Source organism: Pelodiscus sinensis, chromosome 31 (genome assembly GCF_052426305.1).
Source record: "Pelodiscus sinensis isolate ZL-2025 chromosome 31, ASM5242630v1, whole genome shotgun sequence".
Lineage (NCBI taxonomy): Eukaryota > Metazoa > Chordata > Testudines > Trionychidae > Pelodiscus > Pelodiscus sinensis.
This window is the reverse complement of record NC_143082.1, coordinates 16,708,906-16,726,885: the sequence shown is the minus strand read 5'-3', so window position 1 is coordinate 16,726,885 and position 17,980 is coordinate 16,708,906. Positions and strand designations below refer to the sequence as shown.

Below are 17,980 nucleotides of genomic sequence, written 5' to 3'. Positions count from 1 at the left end.
GGACATGACCCCACATCCCACAAATGCACTGGCCACAGGGAGGTCTCCTGCCATCCACTGCCGGGCGCAGCGCATGTCTACAAGGCCCAATCAGCTTCAGCCAAATCCGAACCAGCCTGGCTTAAAACCAAAAGAGCATCCATGGCACGGTCCCGCCGTTAATTAGCCCAGCGCATGTCTCTGTGTGCGGACGTGCTCTCGCCAGGGGATGGGCGTACTCCTGCCTGGCGGAGCCTGCGGGGGCCCTGCCCCGGCCCCTCCTCGCTGAAGTGCAGTGGGAGGAGGGACACCCGCTCTCCATCAGCTGACAAGAACCTGCCTTATTCTAGCCTCTGCTGCAGTCACTCAAGTGCTGGGATTGGCAGGAGATGCTGCAGGGCATGAGGTGCCTGATCCTCCCTGGAATCTGTGGAATTGGGCACCTCAGGCAGAGTCCCAGCCGCCACCCAGGCGGCGTTCGGATAGTTCAGATCAGGAATTGGACGTCCAGAATTCAGTGTTTCCACTGAAGAACTTCTCATCACCATGTTACCTTGTGTCTATCTATGACCCTACCCTACCCTAGCTATATGGTTAACCATGCTACTCTACTGAACCCTACGTACACTGACACCGCAGCTTAGAGTTCTCTACACTGAGTTTGCCTCGGACACTAAAACAAGCTTCCCTCTTATAGCGTCTGTGCATGTGGGAATGCCCCTACTGAAGGTACCGATCTCGGCCTTTCACCGAACAGGTACCAATCTGGTACAGCGTCCGTATTGCTTTCAATCCGAATTCAAGTCCATCCTCCAGAGTCCCAGCTAGATCCTTGGGCCCAGAACTTTGGTTCAGCAGGACACTGATGTTTTGTTGTTGTTTTTTAATGTTATAGGCTTGGATTCTGGACGTTATTTTCATGAGCAAATTCAAGTTTCCTTCAGAGTGTGAGGCCATGAGAGAAATCGTGAAAAGCTGGTATTTAAGGACTGCACCTTCCTCTACTTATGGTACTTGAATTCTTGTTTTAGAGGTTTTCTAGAGTTGGGTTTTCCCCCACCTCCCGCCTTCTTCTAAATCTCCAACAAACTCCTTTAACTTAAACCCTCGAGATCTTCTCAGCTTGCCTGTCAGTGTGTGCTTGGATCCTGTGGATTTCTTCTTGCTTTGATAGGTGCCACGGGGTCTGGATCTGCACCAGTTCCGACTGAGTATAGAATCATAGAACCACAGAGCTGGAAGAGACGTCGGAGGCTGTCCAGTCCAGCCCCTGCCCTAGGCAGGACCAATCCCAACTAAATCAACCCGGCCAGGGCTTTGTCAAGCCGAGACTTCCAAATCTCTAGGGATGGAGACTCCACTACTTCCCTAGGGAACCCATTCCAGTGCTTCACCACTTTCCAGTGAAATAGTTTTTCCTACAATCCAACCTGGACCTCTCCCACCGCAACTAGAGACTATTGCTCCTTGTTCTGCCATCTGTCACTACTGAGACCAGCCCCTCTCCATCCTCTTTGGAACCTCCCTTCAGGAAGTTGAAGGCTGCTATCAAATCCCCCCTCACTTTGAGCAACTCAGTGAGATCCAGGAACTTTTGAAAGTTCCTCCACTCCCTTGGATGGTCTCCAGATTTCCCAGCGAGACCATCTTCCGAACACTCATCTCAGGAAAAGGGTCTTTCCTTATCTGAGAGAACGAGGGGACGCAACTGTTACTTTTTCGTTCATTCCAGCCCTTTTTCAAAGGAGTTGTCCCTGTTTCAACCTTTACAGCAGCTCTCTCGGCATTGCCGGGGATCTTTCTTGACTCGTCCCATCGTGGTGGCAGGAATCACTTTGACTTTGCTGCAGCCATTTCTGTGTTCCAGCACCCAGATCCTCATTGGGCTGGAAATTCTGGGGCCTGCGTGGTGCAAGTCTGACGGGAGGTTCGGGATGGTCCGCACGTGTGAATTCCCCCGCATTCTGCTCTGCAAAGTCCTTTGCTGCTGCCCTTCCTTTGCCCATCTTCCTTCTCGGTTTCCTAATGGCTCCCTTGCCTCTTGCAACGTTTCAGCTGGTGGATTGAGATGATGTTCAAGAACCTTCATTCCAGGCCTCAGCTCCTGCTCTCTCCCCTTGCAACCACTCTCCGTGTCATCTCCTTAGCCTGGGCTCAGGAAGGGCTGGACCCACTCTGCTCTAGTGATGGCAGGTCGCTAATGAGCTGAAGGTCATCAAAAGTGACATGAGCAGAGGTGTGGCAGAGCCAGTGCCACCAGGGCGTCTGCTTCCGTCTTGGGTCAGCGCATTTCCACCTCATTCACACGTCCGTCCACGCGCCTGCCTCTCCAGCCTGGGCTCTGCCTCCCTAGAGAGTCCAGCCTGTCCGTGTTTCCCCAGGAGCTGTATGTCCCACCTGTGGTGGGTGGAGGATCGGCTGCAGGGAAGGGGACCAGACCTTGTAGCCCATCTTCAGATTTGCCACTTTCCCCTGGTCTCCAGCTGTTCTAGTTGTGAAGGAAACCTCGGAAGCGTATGTAGCAGCAACGCCTGAGTTTGCAGAGAGCCTGACGCAACGGCTCCAAGGGGCAAACAGCCAGTTCCTGTCAACGGGATGAGAGGCCAATGGTGGTACTTTAAATGGCAGGGCTGGGAACAAGGCAGGGTCAGAACCCCCCGCTCTGTATCTTGGGTGAGGCTTTTAACCATGTGAAGGGGGGGGAGCACAGCAGGTTTCACTTTGCTCGTGTGGGGGCTCAGCTTTCAAGTGCTTTGGAAACACGGCGCTTTACAAGGGGGATTGCTCTTAGCTCGTCCCGTCCACTTCTCGTTCTCCCTCAATTTCCCCTCGACGTTCACGTGGACCTTCCACCACCCGCAAGAACCTGTCCCTTCTCCAAACCACACTCCCACGTCTCCTGCTCTTTGCAGGCCACAGATACGCTGCCCGTTCTTTGGAACGGCTCCAGAAGAGGCGGGAACCTTTGAAGGTTTCTCTTCCCTAGAGGGTCTTGAGAACGTCTTTGGACGCCAGATCAAGAGCGTTTGTCTCCTGCAAAGATGTCTTCCCTAAAGAAAACTAAACCCCCTTTCTGCAGATCATGTTTAAAAAGGCAAAATACGTTCTTCTCAATTGCCAGCTCTGTCCTGCTGACCCTCCGTGGCCCTGCTCCTCAGCCTCCTGCTGTGCTGGGAGGCTTTGGGACCATCTGAGCAGGCTGGCATGGGACTGGAGTGTGGCATGTTCCTCCAGAGAGGAGATGTGACAACAGGGCTTCCAAACTCAACTGGGCTGCTGCTTCCCTGTCACTTCAGCAGGACTTAGAACACAGCCAGGTACGTGGGCGACATGGTGCTAACGCTACAGCGCATCTAAACAAACACTATGCACAAATGACCCGGGTCACGCCCATGTGCTCCTGCTACAGGCCAGGTTCTGACTCTGGCCTGGTGGTTGAGTCTCTCATCTTGCGTTGGAAGCTAAGCACCCTCCCCCCGTCAGTCTAGTTGCTAGGACTCGCCATCCCTGTATCCAGGCGTGCTTTGGCACCTTCTGGGGCTGGCCGTTCGGCGCAGCCTCTTCTTGTGGCTTTGTCGGCGCAGTTTGCGCTGCCTCGCTGCGTTAATTCTCGGGGTGGCCTGGCATTGTCCAGTTTCACCAATAAGGCAGTGGCAGCTCTGGCGTGGGGGGTCTCTGAGGAAACTGAGGCGTAGAGTTTTCAAAGGCGCCAAAGGGAGTTAAGCACCCTCCTCCTCCCCAGTGTGTGGTTTTCAAAGTCACCTGAGGGATTTAGGAGCAAAGTCGATGGGGCTTAAAGAGACACAAGTCACACTGTGGTTAACCCAGGCATATGCTCCTAAATCCCTTTGGCACTTTCAAAATTCTGACAGTCCAACAGGACTCCCTTAGGCCCCCAGCCTTGGTTAAAAGAGCCCAACTAAACAGGAAGCGCCTCCCATCTAATCCCACCGCCAGCTACCCCCACAAGTCAACACTCCACACCTGCACGGAATCCACTCCCTCCCCTGCCTCGTAAGCCCCTCGTCCCACCCAGCTCCTGCTCAGGATCCGCTCTAGCTCCCCTCCCCCGGCTCCTACGCCACGTGCAGCTTCTGGTGCCGCCTCAGCTGCGACTTGTGGCGGAAGCTCTCGCCGCACTCGATGCAGATGTAGGGCTTCTCGTCCGTGTGGGTCCGGCGGTGGCGGATGAGGTTGGAGCTGACGCTGAAGCGCTTCCCGCACTCCATGCACTGGTAGGGCTTCTCGCCGGTGTGGGTGCGCTGGTGCTGGATGAGGGCGGAGCTCTCGCTAAAGCGCTTCTCGCAGTCCCGGCACTGGTAGGGCTTCTCGCCGGTGTGGATGCGCTGGTGGGTCACCAGGTTGGAGTTCTGGCTGAAACCCTTGCCGCAGTCAGCGCAGGTGTAGGGCTTCTCGCCCGTGTGGGTGATCTGGTGCCGGATGAGGTCGGAGCTCCGGCTGAACCCTTTGCCACACTCGCTGCAGATGGTGGGTCTCAGCCGGGAGTGGGATCTTCGCAGCACCAGAATGTCCTTGAGTTTCCGGAAGCCTTTCTCGCACTGGGTGCTGGATTTCACCAGCCTCTTGCCCGGGGTCTTTCGCCGCTGCCTCTCCGGCCGGCCCGGACTCTCGCAAGTTTTCTCCGTGTCGGGACTCTGCGAGACAGCCGCCCTGAGGCTGCCAGAGACGGGCCCCGGCGGCTCGGTGCCTCCCTCCTGCGGCGTCTCCTCCTCGTTCTCACTTACACTTCCATCGGCGCCTGCAATGCAGAGAGAGAACCTGGTCCTGAGCTAAACACAGAGAACTCATGGGCCGTGCTGGGCTGGCCCTCGGAGGCAAGGCTGTGTCCGGCTCTGCCGCCACCTCGGGCAGGTCACACCCCCTCTCTGTGTTTCTGTTTCCCCTCCCACCTTTGTCTAGGTAGGCCCAGCTCCTCAAATCTATTTAGGTGCCTAACTCCCATTGGGTACCATTTAACTGCCACTGGGAGTTAGGTATCTGCATAGCCCTGAGGATCTGGGCATGGTTTATAAACTTGCCAGAGAAGGAGGATGGCCCAATGGTTAGTGCATTTGACTAGCACCCTGAAAACCTCAGTACAATTGCCTGCTCCGCTACCCATGTGACTATGGGAAAGCTGACAGGCTCCCTGTTCAGATGTGTTCCTTCAAAGTGCTTTACAAACTAGGCCTGTACTATTATCCCCATTTTACAGCTGGAGAAACTGAGACTCAGTAAATAACCCTGAGTCACCAGCAGATCAGTAGCAGAGCCAGGAACAGAAGCCAGGTCTTCTCAATCCCAGACCATGGCTCTATCCACTAGGCCACACGAGATCTTAAAACATAAGCCCCTGGAGTCTGTTCTCCAGAATCAGGCCCATTAGCTCAGAGACAGCAATATACATTGGGGCCTGAAGGGGGGGGGGCGGACGGGGACAAAGCCACCCTCGTATTATGCTTGCAACTGCAGTGTTGGGATTTCAGCTCTTTCCCTTGCTCCTCCAAGCCGCTTCAGCGTCTCTCTCACCTGCACAGGCACCTCCTGGGAACTCGGCTTCCCTCATGTCCTGGGAATCCCGGACGCATGGCTCTTCCTCCTGTTCCATCCAGGATATGGCGTGAGGCTCAGGAACCGCAAAATCCTGAGCCAAAAGATAAAACATGAGGCAAATATGCTGGTGACATCGGGGTTTGATTGCTAGTCGCCCTCCCCCCCACCCCCCGGACGGGGAACCCAGCAGATGGGACAGGGTACAGGGAACTTCTCCGGGATCCTAGGGTATTTGAAGGACAGAGGGTGGAGTGCTCAGGGGAAGGTCCTCCATGAACAAGGGGCCTTGGCTAGCTCGAAACCAGCCCTGAATTAAGCCTCTTGCACTGATAAATTGAAAGATCTATTCTAGAAAACCAGCCAAATCCATTCATCGTGGTCTCGGGCTACAGAATCGCACTGGGACTTGCTGGGTGACTTTGGGCCAGCAACTGCTGGGCCCCGTTTCTCAGTTTCCCTTTCCAACATTGTCCTTAGCATGTGAGCACTGCAGGGGAGGGACTCTCTCTTGCTCTGTGCCTGCATCTGGCATCCTGGAGCCCCGAGGTGACAGTGTCATAAAATAATCAGAATATGATGGCCATGAGCTAAGCATCACCAGCGAAAATCCTGAGCTCCCCTCTAGCACCCCCAGATCTGTCCCTCTGCTTCCCTACAGCACACCCCCTCCCGACCCAGGATCCCCACCCCCAGGTGCAGCCCCCAAAATCACCGATCCCATATCCAGGGATCCCTCCCTCTGCTCCCCTGCAGCCCACCCCCCATGATTCAGAGATCCCTGCTCCTACCCCCCACAATCCACGGCTGCTCTCCAGCTCATCTTCCCAATCGTGAAAAAGGGGCGCCCGGGGAGCTCCCCCGGCACCGGGCGCTGGCGGGTCCCCGCCGGCTCGGGCTGGGGGAAGGCTCGTTACCTGCTGGCCCGTAGGCCCCGCGGCAAGCGGCTGGGGAGGGGGCGCAGCCGCCGTGGCCCGTTCTCCGCCCTCCGGGCGCCCAGTCCCTGGCTGCTCCCCGGGCAGCGCCTCCTTGCCACGCCCGCGGGCGCCGCCCTGGCCCGGGGCCTCTCGCGGTTCGGGAGCGGCGCGGGCCGCGTCGGGGCTGCCCGGGGGCTGCGGCTGCAGCGCGCCGGAGGAGGCTGGGCGCAGGAAGGTCCCTTGCTCTATTCGCTCCGCCGAAGCGGGCGGGCGGCCCGTGGCTGCCGCTCCATGGTGGGAAGCCGCGCAGCCGGAGAGCCGCGCCCGCCAGCCCCCTGCGCACGGCGCTGCACCCCGGGGCGCCGCCGGACTCCATGGCGGGGTAAAGCAGCCGCACACCCCTCGCTTGAGCGGGACCGCAGAGCCCCTGGCCTGCTGGAAATGCCCCATCTCCCCGCTGAGCCCGTCCCGGGGACCACCCAAGAGCTCAGCTCCCTGCCTGCACGGATGCCCCCAGAAGCTTTCCCGAGCCGGGCAGCGGAGTCAGGTGGAGCAGCAGAGGCGAAGCCAGGGCCCGCTCCTGGCCCCTCGCTAGCTGGCATGTCTCCCAGAGCGGGGGCTCGGAGCTATCTCAGCGGCATGAGCATCCAGCCTGGTCCAGCCTTTGCCGCTCCTCAGGGGCTACAATGGCCCGGGATTGGTGAACCCGCCCCGGCCTGTTCGCGGCTGCACGTTCCCAAGGTGCTACCAGTGACGGACTGGCTGGGCTCCCCTCCGAGGCTGTTTGTTCAGGTTCGCCCTCCCCTAGCCAATATCCACACGGAGGGTCCTAATTCGGAGCTGGGGAGTCCCCGGGCGAGGCCCCTGCCCAGCCTGCTCATGGTCTGATCGATGACAGGACTCGCGGGGCGCCTGGAGGGATGGAAGGTCAGGGGCAGTGTGTCCTAGTGGGTAGTGTAGGAGTCGAGAGTGGCCTTCAGCCCTGGCTCTGCCACTGCCCTACACGACCTTGGCCACGTCCCTTTGCCCCCATTGTCCGGGTGGGAGCGGGCTTGGCAGGGCCAGGCTGCCTGGGGCGCAAATCCCGCCGCGAGGTTCGTGCCTTAAAGCGCCAGTGTGGACGGGCCCCGCCCCACCGACAGGGGGCACCAGCCCCGCGGCTCGGCTGCCCCGCCCAGGCGGGTTCGGCAGCGCTGGGACCACTGGGGCGGGGCCGGCAGGGGGCGGGAGCAGGGGATTGGAGCGGGGCAGAGTGGGGCGGGGCCGGCAGGGGGCGGGAGCAGGGGATTGGAGCGGGGCAGAGTGGGGGCGGGGCCGGCAGGGGGCGGGAGGAGGGGATTGGAGCGGGGCAGAGTGGGGGCGGGGCCGGCAAGGCGGGAGCAGGGGATTGGAGCGGGGCAGAGTGGGGGCGGGGCTGGCAAGGCGGGAGCAGGGGATTGGAGCGGGGCAGAGTGGGGGCGGGGCCGGCAAGGCGGGAGCAGGGGATTGGAGCGGGGCAGGGTGGGGGCGGGGCCGGAAGGACCGGGGCGGGCGGCGTCCCTCAATGCGCACGCGCATTCTTTCGTCATTGCTCCGTAACAGTTTTCACTTCCGTTCGATGCGTTTCCGTTTCCGTTTGGCGACAACGGGTTTTCCCTGCTGCTCGGGGCGGCTCGGCTGTTGCTGTCGGGCTGGTGAGTGCGGCCCCCCCCAGGGCCCCCCCGCCAGCTCCCCGACCCCCAGCCCCTCCCCCACCGCCCCCCGTCACTCCCTTCATCTGTTTTCACATCCCCCCCTTTCCTTTGCCTCAGCTGCCCCCTCCTCGCCCCGCCCCCCCTCTGCCCCCCCCCCCTCGCCCCCCCCGCCCCCCCCCCCTCTGCCCCCTCCTCGCCCCGCCCCCCTCTGCCCCCTCCTCGCCCCGCCCCCTCCTCTGCCCCCTCCTCGCCCCGCCCCTCTCTGCCCCCTCCTCGCCCCGCCCCCCTCTCTGCCCCCCTCCTCGCCCCCCCCCCTGCCCTCCCGGCCCCGCCCCCCCCCGCCCCCCTCTCTCGCCCTGCCCCCCCCCCCCGCCCCCGGCCCCGCCCCCCCCTCTCTCTCCCGCCCCGCCCCCCCCCGCCCCCTCCTCCCCCCGCCCCCCCCCCCTCCTCCTGCCCCCCCTCTCTCCCCCCCCTGCCCCGCCCCCCTCTCTGCCCCCCCCGGCCCCGCCCTTCTCTGCCCCCTCCCCCCCCGCCCCCCCTCCCCCCCCGCTCCCCCCCCAGGCGTTCTAGGATAACGCGCCTGCGAAGTCCACCGTGACTGGATTAGCCGTGGGCGCACTAGCCCTCCCGTCCTTGTACCTAGGCATAAATCCCTGCCCTAAAATGCTTCATGCATCGGATAGTGTGGACTGCCGCCCATGACAGCTGATGCCCGGATACATTTGTTAGTCTTTAAGGTGCCACAGGACTCTGGGTTTGTTTAAATGAAAAGCGTCTGTGGCTTTAAAAAGCAGCCGCTTTTGCGGAAAAACTTGCCAGCTGTCTACACTGGCCGCTTGAATTTCCACAAGAACACTGACGATCTCATGTAAGAAATCAGTGCTTCTTGTGGAAATACTATGCTGCTCCCATTCGGGCAAAAGTCCTTTTGTCCAAAAGCTTTTGTGCAAAAGGGCCAGTGTACACAGCTCAATTTGTTTTGCGCAAAAAAGCGTCCGTGCCAATCTAGACGCTCTTTTCTGCAAATGCTTTTAATGGAAAACTTTTCCGTTAAAAGCATTTGCGGAAAATCATGCCAGTCTAGACGTAGCCTGCAAGCAGAGGAAGAGTATGGACATTCTGTTACAGTTCAGAGATTAAAATGTATTTGTCTGAAGGGGAAACGTCCATTAGTTTTGAAGCTTTTAAAAAAAGACGCGAAAAAAGAGCAACTGTTGATATATACTGCTAGGAAACAGAATGCTGTTTGGCGAATCCCATGGGCAAACTGAGTCTTCTTACTGTGATGAATCATGCTTGGTGTCTGGCTTGCTGGGGAGTGGGGAAATAATTTTTTAAACAACTTTTTTTTCCTTTCCAGGCAGTTTAGAGCATGAGAATTAACTGAAGGAGCTTGAGTTCCAGTATGTGGTACATTATGCAGAGCATTCAGAGTAAATACTCTTTGTCAGAGCGATTGATCCGAACTATAACAGCCATAAGATCTTTCCCGCATGACAATGTTGAAGATCTTATAAGCAGGGTATGTAAATGCTGTGTTGCTTTAGTATTGTTTTGAAAGCTTCTGTTTCTGTATCTGTGTACATATGAGATGTGCCAGTGGTTTTTGGATCTCACTGCTGTGTGACCTAGGGCAAGTCACTTTCCCTCTCTGTGCTGCTTTCTCTTCTCATTCTTTGTTTTGTGTATCTAGATTCAAGGCGGAGATTGTTCCACTGTCTCTTTGTGTCCAGTTCAACAGAGCTCTCATTTTGGTTGTGGCCTGCCAGTGTTGCTATAATACACGTAATGTGCAGCTTGATCAGTTGGCTAGGTAGTTACCAAGTCATCCCACTCTGTGGAAATGCTGAAGCTAAGAACTTAACTCTATTATTTCCCTGAATTTTGCGTTTAAGTCTCATAGGACACGTTTAACTCTGCTGCATTGTGTCTAGTACTCAGGACTAGGGATGTGAACGGGTAACCCGTTACCTGGGATTGCTCCAATACCACAGGGCTGCTGGCTCCCACAGGCTGGGAGTTGGTGGCCTCATGTGGGACCGTAAGCGGCAGCGGGTGGTGGTGGTGGGCTGCCGGCTCACAGCCTGCGTGGGATCAGAAGCAGCCAAGCAGGAGCAGTTCTCCTCCCCACCTGTCCATTTAATCAGTTAATCAGTTAAATTTAATGTTTAACCAGTTCACTTATTAAATGGGATTTTACATCCCTATTCAGGGCCCCATAATTCTGTAGCAGAGTTTATCCAGATCTTCCACCCTAGAAATCTTCTGTTTTTCTCCTCTCTGAGTACAGCTGCTTCCCCTGGGGCACAGGTACTATGGAGATAGATGCTATAGAAAGATCTGCTTGCAGGAGAATTTGTAAACAAAGGGTTCAGCCAGCCTTTTACAAGTCTTACTTGGTGTGCTAGACAAGGGATTGCAGCAGGGAATTTGCAGCCATGCCATGTTGATAAGAACCCTGGAGTATGCCCTAACCTGTCAGAGAATGCAGCCTTTGGCAGGAGAGAGAAAATGCTTTGTCTTCTGAGCTAGGAGCTACTCTTGCTGCATTTGGTTTCTTTATTGCATGTATCACTGTGCCAGCAGTTAGTTACTGGACACATTCTGTTCTAACTTCTGGTTTCATGCCCCAGGTTGTGCCAGTATAAAGTGTTCTAAAGTTATGATTCAGGCTTCCAAAAATGGAGATTTTTTTTCTAATTAGATTTGTCTTGCCTTGTATTTCTTGAGCCTGAAGGGGTAAGTGTTTTTTTTTTTTTCTAAGGTTTTACTCCACAATAGTGCAGACTAGCAAATAATTACAGGACTCCAGGAGGTGGGGCTTTAAGAAAAACAACAGCTAATTTGAGAACTTGTGATTTAAAAATGAGAGGTGCCAGTGTTGATACTGACATTAAGGGCTGAACATTTTCATGCAGGGTCTCTTCCTTCCAGTGGTGGAAGAAGGAGCAAAAGAAAGTTTGAACATAATCTCTTCATCTACTGGAACTGTCAACAAAGAATAACCTTGAGCATCTATTGCTTCATGGGAGGGACTCTCCGAACAGCAGAGCTACAAAGCTTTAGACTAGATTCAAGCTTTTATTTGATAGACTGGTTTAAAATACAGGACATCGGGCTTGCCATGGAATCTCCTGCTTGGTGTAGGAGTTGCACAGATCTGTCTTTCTCTAACAATCCCTTACCATCTTCATCCCAGTTGCCATAAAATGCTGAGCTTGTCCCACAAGAGTTTGAGCCAACTCTTCAGCCTTTTCTCCTACCCACTAGTATTGCTGGGTTAAATACCAGCATTCTGAAGTTTCTGCCCTCTTGTAAGATAAGCGGGGAAGCGTTCCAGAACCAGTGCGATTGTCGGCTCAATGTGCAAATAACCAATGCAGTATGGTAGGGAGTGCAATTCACTCTGTTGAAAGCAGTAAAAACCTGTGGCTCTTATCCTGTCATTTTGAGGTGCTGAAGAAGTTGGTGTGTGTTGTGGGAGGGAATATAAAGGGCTCTTGGAAAGAAATCAGGAAATGAAGGGGAGAGGAAGGAATATGAGTCAACACTATAATCCATGAGACAGAAGACTTTAGAGGGGGAGCCAAGTTAGTCTGTACCTGGAAAAACTTAAAAAAACAATGCATAGTCTTGCACCTTAGGAACCAACACAACTCTGATCCCAGCTGCGTGGTTTGTTAGTCTCTAAGGTGCTGCGAGACTATTTGTTGTTGTTTAAGTTTTTACAGAAGACTTTGTCAGGCAGCCTCCTGCACACCATTAACAGTAACTTCTCTCCAGCATTGACCCATGGGAACGTTGCCGTTTCTGGCTGCTTGGGACAAGGGGAGAGGAGAAGGAGGCTTTTATCCAGCGCAAGGTGCTTTGAACTGAGAACCTGCATGTTGTTCAAATGCTTCAGTGTCAAACTGATTCTGAAACTTAAATGTAAAATAGGCTCAGCCCTCTACAAAGGGGCAGACTGCGCGTTGGTTCAGATTACTCACACTCTTGTAAATGGCAGAGGGTCCAGATCGGCCTTGACTGATTCCAGCAGCTGCTGAGCTATTTTAACCCGCAGGCACTTTGAGGTTAAGGGAGCCCAGCAAAAGTGCCACAAATCAGCTTGGTGATTAAGGAGGCCCTTTGAAGTGGGCAGACTCTTTGGCTTCATGCAGTGCATTCTCTAGTGGAATAGTCCTTCAACTTCAGCCCCTTAACCTGAGGTTAGCAGGGAGGCATCGGCATTATATGCACCACTTTGCCAGTCCCAACGTGTGTCAGATGCCCGGATGCTGCTGGGGATTCAGGTGCAGTACTGAAAAGTAGGAGCAGGCCCCGCCCTTCCTTTTTCCAGAGCCCCTTTTAAATGAGCAGAAGGGCCAGACTTTGTATATGGAAGTAGAGCCCCCCCCATGCAGAAGAGGGATCCAATAATAGAATTTGAGGCGGCAGCTGAACTTGTGATGGGTTAACTAACTTGCTGCCGGTTTTCTCAGCCCCCAGTAAAACGGGCACCAGTGATCCTTGAGTCTGAAGGAAACGTCAGTATGTGTGTATGTTGGGAAGGTGGCTCATATGCCAATTATGACTGAGATGGTGCAGATATGTGATGTTGTGAATGCTGCACATGACTGGTCAGAGGGGAAATGATAGCAGAGTTCAGCATTAGAACTTCCTGGGGGACTGTATTGGGTGCATAACCGTCCTCAGAGAGTAGTTATTAACGGCTCATGGTCATGCTGGAAGGACATGACAAATGGGGTTCTGCAGGGGTCTGTTTGGGACTGGTTCTGTTCAATATCTTCATCAGTGATTTAGATATTGGCATAGGGAGTATGATTATTAAGTTTGCAGATGATACCACGCTGGAAGGGGTTGCAAGTGCTTTGGCGGCTGGGTCATAATTCAAAATGATCTGGAGAAATGGTCTGAGGTAAACAGGATGAAGTTTAATAAGGATAAATGCAAAGTGCTTCACTTATGAAGAAGAATCCATTTCACACATACAGAATGGGAAGCGACTGTCTAGGAAGGAGCACTGCAGAAAGGGATCTGGGGTTATAGTAAACCACAAGATAAATGAGTCAACAGTGTGATGCTGTTGTAAAAAAAGCAAACATGATTCTGGGCTGTATGATCAGGAGTATTGAGTAAAACACGAGAAGTGATTCTTCCACTCTGCTCTGCACTGATCAGGCCTCATTTGGAGTATTATGTCCAGTTCTGGGCCCCACATTTCAAGAAAGATGTGGAGAAATTGGAGAGGGTCCAGAGAAGAGCAACAAGAATGATGAAAGTTCTGGAGACCTGAGCTGTGAGGGAAGGCTGAAAGAATTGGGCTGGTTTAGTTTAGAAAAGGGAGGACAGAGGGGACAGGGTTGCAATTTTCAAGTTTCTAAAAGGGTGTTACAAGAAGGGAGACAAATTGTTCTCATGGCCTCTGAGGATAGAACAAGAAGCAATGGGCTTAAACTGCAGCAAGGGAGGTTTAGGTTGGACATTAGGAAAATCTTCCTAACTGTCAGGGTGGTTCAACACTGGAATAAATTGTCTAGGGAGGTTGTGGAATCTCCATCGCTGGAGATATTTAAGAGCAGGTTGGACAGACACCAGTCAGGGATGGTCTTGACGGTGCTTGGTCCTGCCATGAGGGCAGGGGACTGGACTTGATGACCTCTCGAGGTCCCTTCCCGTTCTAGTGTTCTATAATTCGGGGTAGTGGGATGTGCATTATGTGCCAGCAGTGCTCAGATTGTGGTGTCGGGGCATGAGCACAACACCGATGGCTTCCCAGAAAAGAACTCTCAAGTGCACACTGGGTGTTGAAATGTGTGGATTTATGGAAATGTGAAACTGGTTAAAATCTCAGCGCTTGCACATTTATACGTGGGGGGAGGTGGTTCCACAGGAGCGCCCTCCCACCCCCAGTTCCCTCCTCCCCGTTTCTCCCTCTGCACTGTTGCCTCTATCAGAGACAGCAGCAGGTGGGGCGAGGCAGCTCTGCGGGACTGAAGAGGGGCATGGGGGCACGTGTGTATTCAGCACTGGGGAGGGGTCAGGTGCAGTGCATTTGGTAATTGTGATACCAGTGCCTAGCGACCAAGGTTTATTAGGGCCATATATTGCTATAATGTGTTGATCTGAATTTTGTCTTGGTCGTAGTGAGTTCAGGGCAGCTCTTAAGGGGGCCAAGAGAACTCCTCTCCAAAGCTACATGTAGCAACAAAGGTAGTGAATTACAAAGACACTGATAGAAGGAACAAGATTTAGATATGGCCTGGTTGTGTGGATCTAGAGAGTGGTCCGAGTTGCAGATGACACCCAGGTTCTGATACCAAAAAAAAGAAAAGCTGATATTACAAACGAGTGTCACAGGGTTAGAACACCTATTTAGAAACACCTTATAAGGATCTGTTGATATTGCAAACATCAGTACGTAGCATGCAGTTTGGGAGTCTTTTACAGTGAGTGAGTGAGTGAGAAAATGAGAATAAAAATGGGCTGATCTAGAGGCATTCACTCATCCTGTTGCTTTCCCCTGTGTTTCTCAGGGAGCTGATGTTAACTGTATGCACGGCATTTTGAAGCCATTACATTGTGCTTGTATGGTTGCTGATGCGGACTGCGTTGAACTACTGCTGCAAAAAGGAGCGGAGGTAAAAGGGTTTTAAAAAATGTTCCTTTAAATTGGATACAAGAGAACCATTCAGCTGGGAGCTGATGCAGGCACAGTAAAGACCTTTTCTAGTTTGAAAGAAAATTAGCTTGCAACCTACCTATTAAATACCTAAAAACACCTTCAAACCTTTGGTCTTGGCATGCATCTGGTTCTCAGTGACTCATAGTTACTTGAAAGGACGTATGTTAGCTGTGAAGGGTTAAAGTTGTGTATATATACAGCATGTGGCTGTATCTCAGTGACTTGCTTACTGGCTTCTGCCTTCAGTCAGTCTGGCAGATAAGCACGTACGGAGCTACACAGCGGATGTTAGGCAATTTGGGATGTCTTTCCTTACCTTTTTGGGAGTGTGTGTATACAGTGGTGCTCCTCACACATACTTCCGTTTGGAGAGGAAAGGTGGCATATGCCCAGGATTGGGTGTGTGAGGACCTACGTTACGTTACTGACTTTAGCACAAGCTTTCTTCATGATCTTGGGCAAGTCGCACGCACGTACGTGCCCCCAGGGCTTGTTTTCTTTTCTGTAATATGTTAAGAGTGTTGCAGTGCAGAGCAAATGCTGCTAACACTGATAAAACTCCCATCCCTGGGAGCAGGGTAGATTCTGCAAATTCCACCAGAGATTTTTCTCTTGTTAATCTTTCTGAGATCTGTGAATGCATAATGCCCATCTCCTGCGAATCCATCCCTTTCTCTCTGCAGGTCAATGCCCTGGATGGGTACAACCGAACTGCCCTTCATTATGCTGCAGAAAAAGATGAGACCTGTGTTGAGATCCTGTTAGAATACGGCGCAAACCCCAGTGCACTGGATGGGAACAAGGACACGCCCCTCCACTGGGCTGCCTTTAAAAACAACGCGGAGTGTGTCCGAACGCTTTTGGAGAATGGCGCCTGGGTTAATGCTCGGGATTATAACGACGACACCCCCCTGAGCTGGGCCGCCATGAAGGGAAACCTGGAGAGTGTGAGCATACTCCTGGATTTCGGCGCGGAGGTCCGAGTGGTTAATTTGAAAGGCCAGACGCCGATATCGAGGCTGGTTGCGTTGCTGGTCAGAGGACTTGGTACTGAGCGAGAAGATTCTTGCTTTGATCTTCTTCACAGAGCAATTGGACACTTTGATTTAAGAAAAAATGGCGATATGCCGCGAGAGGTAATGAGAGATCAGCAGCTGTGCGAGAAACTTACCCTGCTCTGCTCTGCCCCGGGCACCTTGAAGACGCTGTCTCGCTACGCCCTGCGGCGTAGCCTGGGGGTCCGGTTCCTGCCAGCTGCAGTGAAGGAGCTGCCGTTGCCTGAGTCCCTGAAAGACTATCTCTTACTCCTTAGATAAGCGAGAGGTCACTTCTAGGGAACTCTGCGCTTGGGTCACTGCCCCGTTGCTTGTGCTTTATGGGGATGCCAGTAACATAGCTAGTATTGTGGCTTGACCCGGGACATCACAGACACGGGTCCCCTCCTCCTCACGCTGATGACAAGTTGCAACCCAGGATTACTCCAGGCTCTGGGGCTCCCTCTCCTGCCACACTCAGAGCACCCTGCAGTATGGTGACAGCCATGGTGACTCAAAAGATGGGAGGAAAACACTTGTGCTGTTTCTTCCTGCACAGGCCTCTCCTCCTCCACCCTGAGGAGTTCAGCACCAAGCCTGCAGCTGTCTCCCAAGACATAGCTGAACAGAATCCATCACCTGCCCTGCCACTGGGAGACGCATCATCTTCCTGCCTTCCGGAGACGAGGTGGGCTGTAGCAAGAGGGACACGCTGGGATTAGGTGTGGAGATCAGGAAAGGGGGGAGGGGTCTGCTGCTGTTGGAAGGAATTACGCTGTGGAGGATCCCGGATGGTTGCCCTCGCCTGTTGGAGTGAGTGAGCTGGTACCAGTTGGCTTCTGTGCTGTCTGGAGTGTGTCTCCCGGGTGGCAACCAGGACTCCTGCTTGCAGAATTGTTCGTGTTAGCGAGCGCTCCTGCCCCCAGCGCACACAGACCTTGGAAGCAGAGCTGCTTCCCCCAGGGTGTCTGCTGCTCATTCGTGCTCTCCACTCTGCACCTCCTGTGGCAAAGCTGTGCCACGCTAGCATAGGGCCCAGCTGTGGAAAGACGGATCGGAGCAGAGATGGGTAACTGTAGGGAAGGGCAGCCCTTACGCTGTGTGGCAAGACACAGGGTTTTCCTTTACCGCACACTAGGGCGTTTCCCCTACCCTCGATCCTAAGATGCATCAGCTCTTAGCGGTGGGGGAAGATGTTTTCAGTGTGTTCCTAACAACACAACTAGCATGAGAGCCGGCTGGTGGGGGCTGGGGGAAGCCATTGGTGCCCCGTAGTAACAGCATGAGGGACCTCCTGGCTCGCCGCTGCTGCACAGTCATCAAGCAGGGGGTAGAGCGCCATGCAGCTGCTGGGATCTGCCAGCGCTTTCCAGAGTCACTGAACCACATTGGCTCTGGCTGACTCCAGTGGAGATGGCACTTGCCCAGGGCTGTAGTAATGGTGGCTATTAAGCAGAGCTGTGGGGGTAATAAAGTAATGGGAGTCTTAACAATGGGGTGCCCCCCCTCCAAAATTCAATCAGTGACCACCCCTTGTGTAATGAACAGCCCCTCTCAAAATCCTGCGCTTCGAATGGTTCGCATCCTCTGCTGAAAGAACTAGATGCCAAAGTGCAGTGCCAGCCCGGAGAGCTCGCTCTGCCGCGAACAGGCGTTTTGCATCTCCTGAGCATTGATGGTTCCCTGCGCTACTGCCCTTCAGCCCTGCCTGGGGTGACGGACTCTGGAGGGATTCACAGCTTGGAGCCCTAGGCCGCGGGGTTCTGTGACAGTCGCTCACATGTTTGAGTGTTGGTTGAAGTCTGACACCTGGTTTTGCATTATTCCACATGCCATGTCTCTGAATCTTTCGAAGGCAGCACGTAGCACTTCTGCTGGGGAGAACTGATCAGCAATTACAGTCTTATTAAAAATAGGATCAGGGAATGCCCCCCTGGAACCAGTGTGACACCATCCAGCTAGGGAGGATGTTCCAAAACAGGAAACCAAGCTGCTGAAAAGATTTTCTCTCTCTCTCTCAAACTCTGCCCGGGATAGGGGAACCCTCCCCCACGGCTGGTTTCTCTAGTGCCACGGCGCGGTGCTGTCTGTATTTTATATTTACCAAAAATAAACCACTCCAGACCAGCTGTAAGCACTGCA

General features: G+C 54.0%; 2 protein-coding genes across 9 annotated transcripts in view; one reads left to right on the top strand and one right to left on the bottom strand.

Annotated features, from left to right (window-relative positions):
• The window catches only part of LOC142818230 (uncharacterized), a 22,704-nt gene extending 15,883 nt beyond the window's left edge, over nucleotides 1-6,821 (bottom strand). Inside the window, exons 1-4 of the mRNA XM_089774667.1 lie at nucleotides 6,447-6,821; nucleotides 5,509-5,623; nucleotides 4,065-4,738; nucleotides 2,846-2,854 (exon numbers count right to left, since the gene is read on the bottom strand). Of these exons, the coding sequence (XP_089630793.1) occupies nucleotides 2,846-2,854; nucleotides 4,065-4,738; nucleotides 5,509-5,587 (762 nt within the window). The 5' untranslated portion in view covers nucleotides 5,588-5,623; nucleotides 6,447-6,821. The remainder of the gene's footprint in view (nucleotides 1-2,845; nucleotides 2,855-4,064; nucleotides 4,739-5,508; nucleotides 5,624-6,446) is intronic.
• Nucleotides 1-17,980, top strand: part of ASB8 (ankyrin repeat and SOCS box containing 8) — a 24,522-nt gene extending 6,542 nt beyond the window's left edge. For 4 of the 8 annotated variants that reach the window (XM_089774666.1, XM_089774665.1, XM_089774663.1 and 1 more), the window contains exons 4-6: nucleotides 9,480-9,641; nucleotides 14,656-14,760; nucleotides 15,488-17,980. In XM_089774666.1, coding sequence (XP_089630792.1) covers nucleotides 9,525-9,641; nucleotides 14,656-14,760; nucleotides 15,488-16,120 — 855 coding nt within the window. In that variant the 5' untranslated portion in view covers nucleotides 9,480-9,524 and the 3' untranslated portion in view covers nucleotides 16,121-17,980. Of the gene's footprint in view, nucleotides 1-7,961; nucleotides 8,120-8,706; nucleotides 8,857-9,479; nucleotides 9,642-14,655; nucleotides 14,761-15,487 lie in introns of those variants that run through there. The other 4 variants (XM_075916626.2, XM_075916624.2, XM_025179476.3 and 1 more) reach the window with 4 other exon arrangements.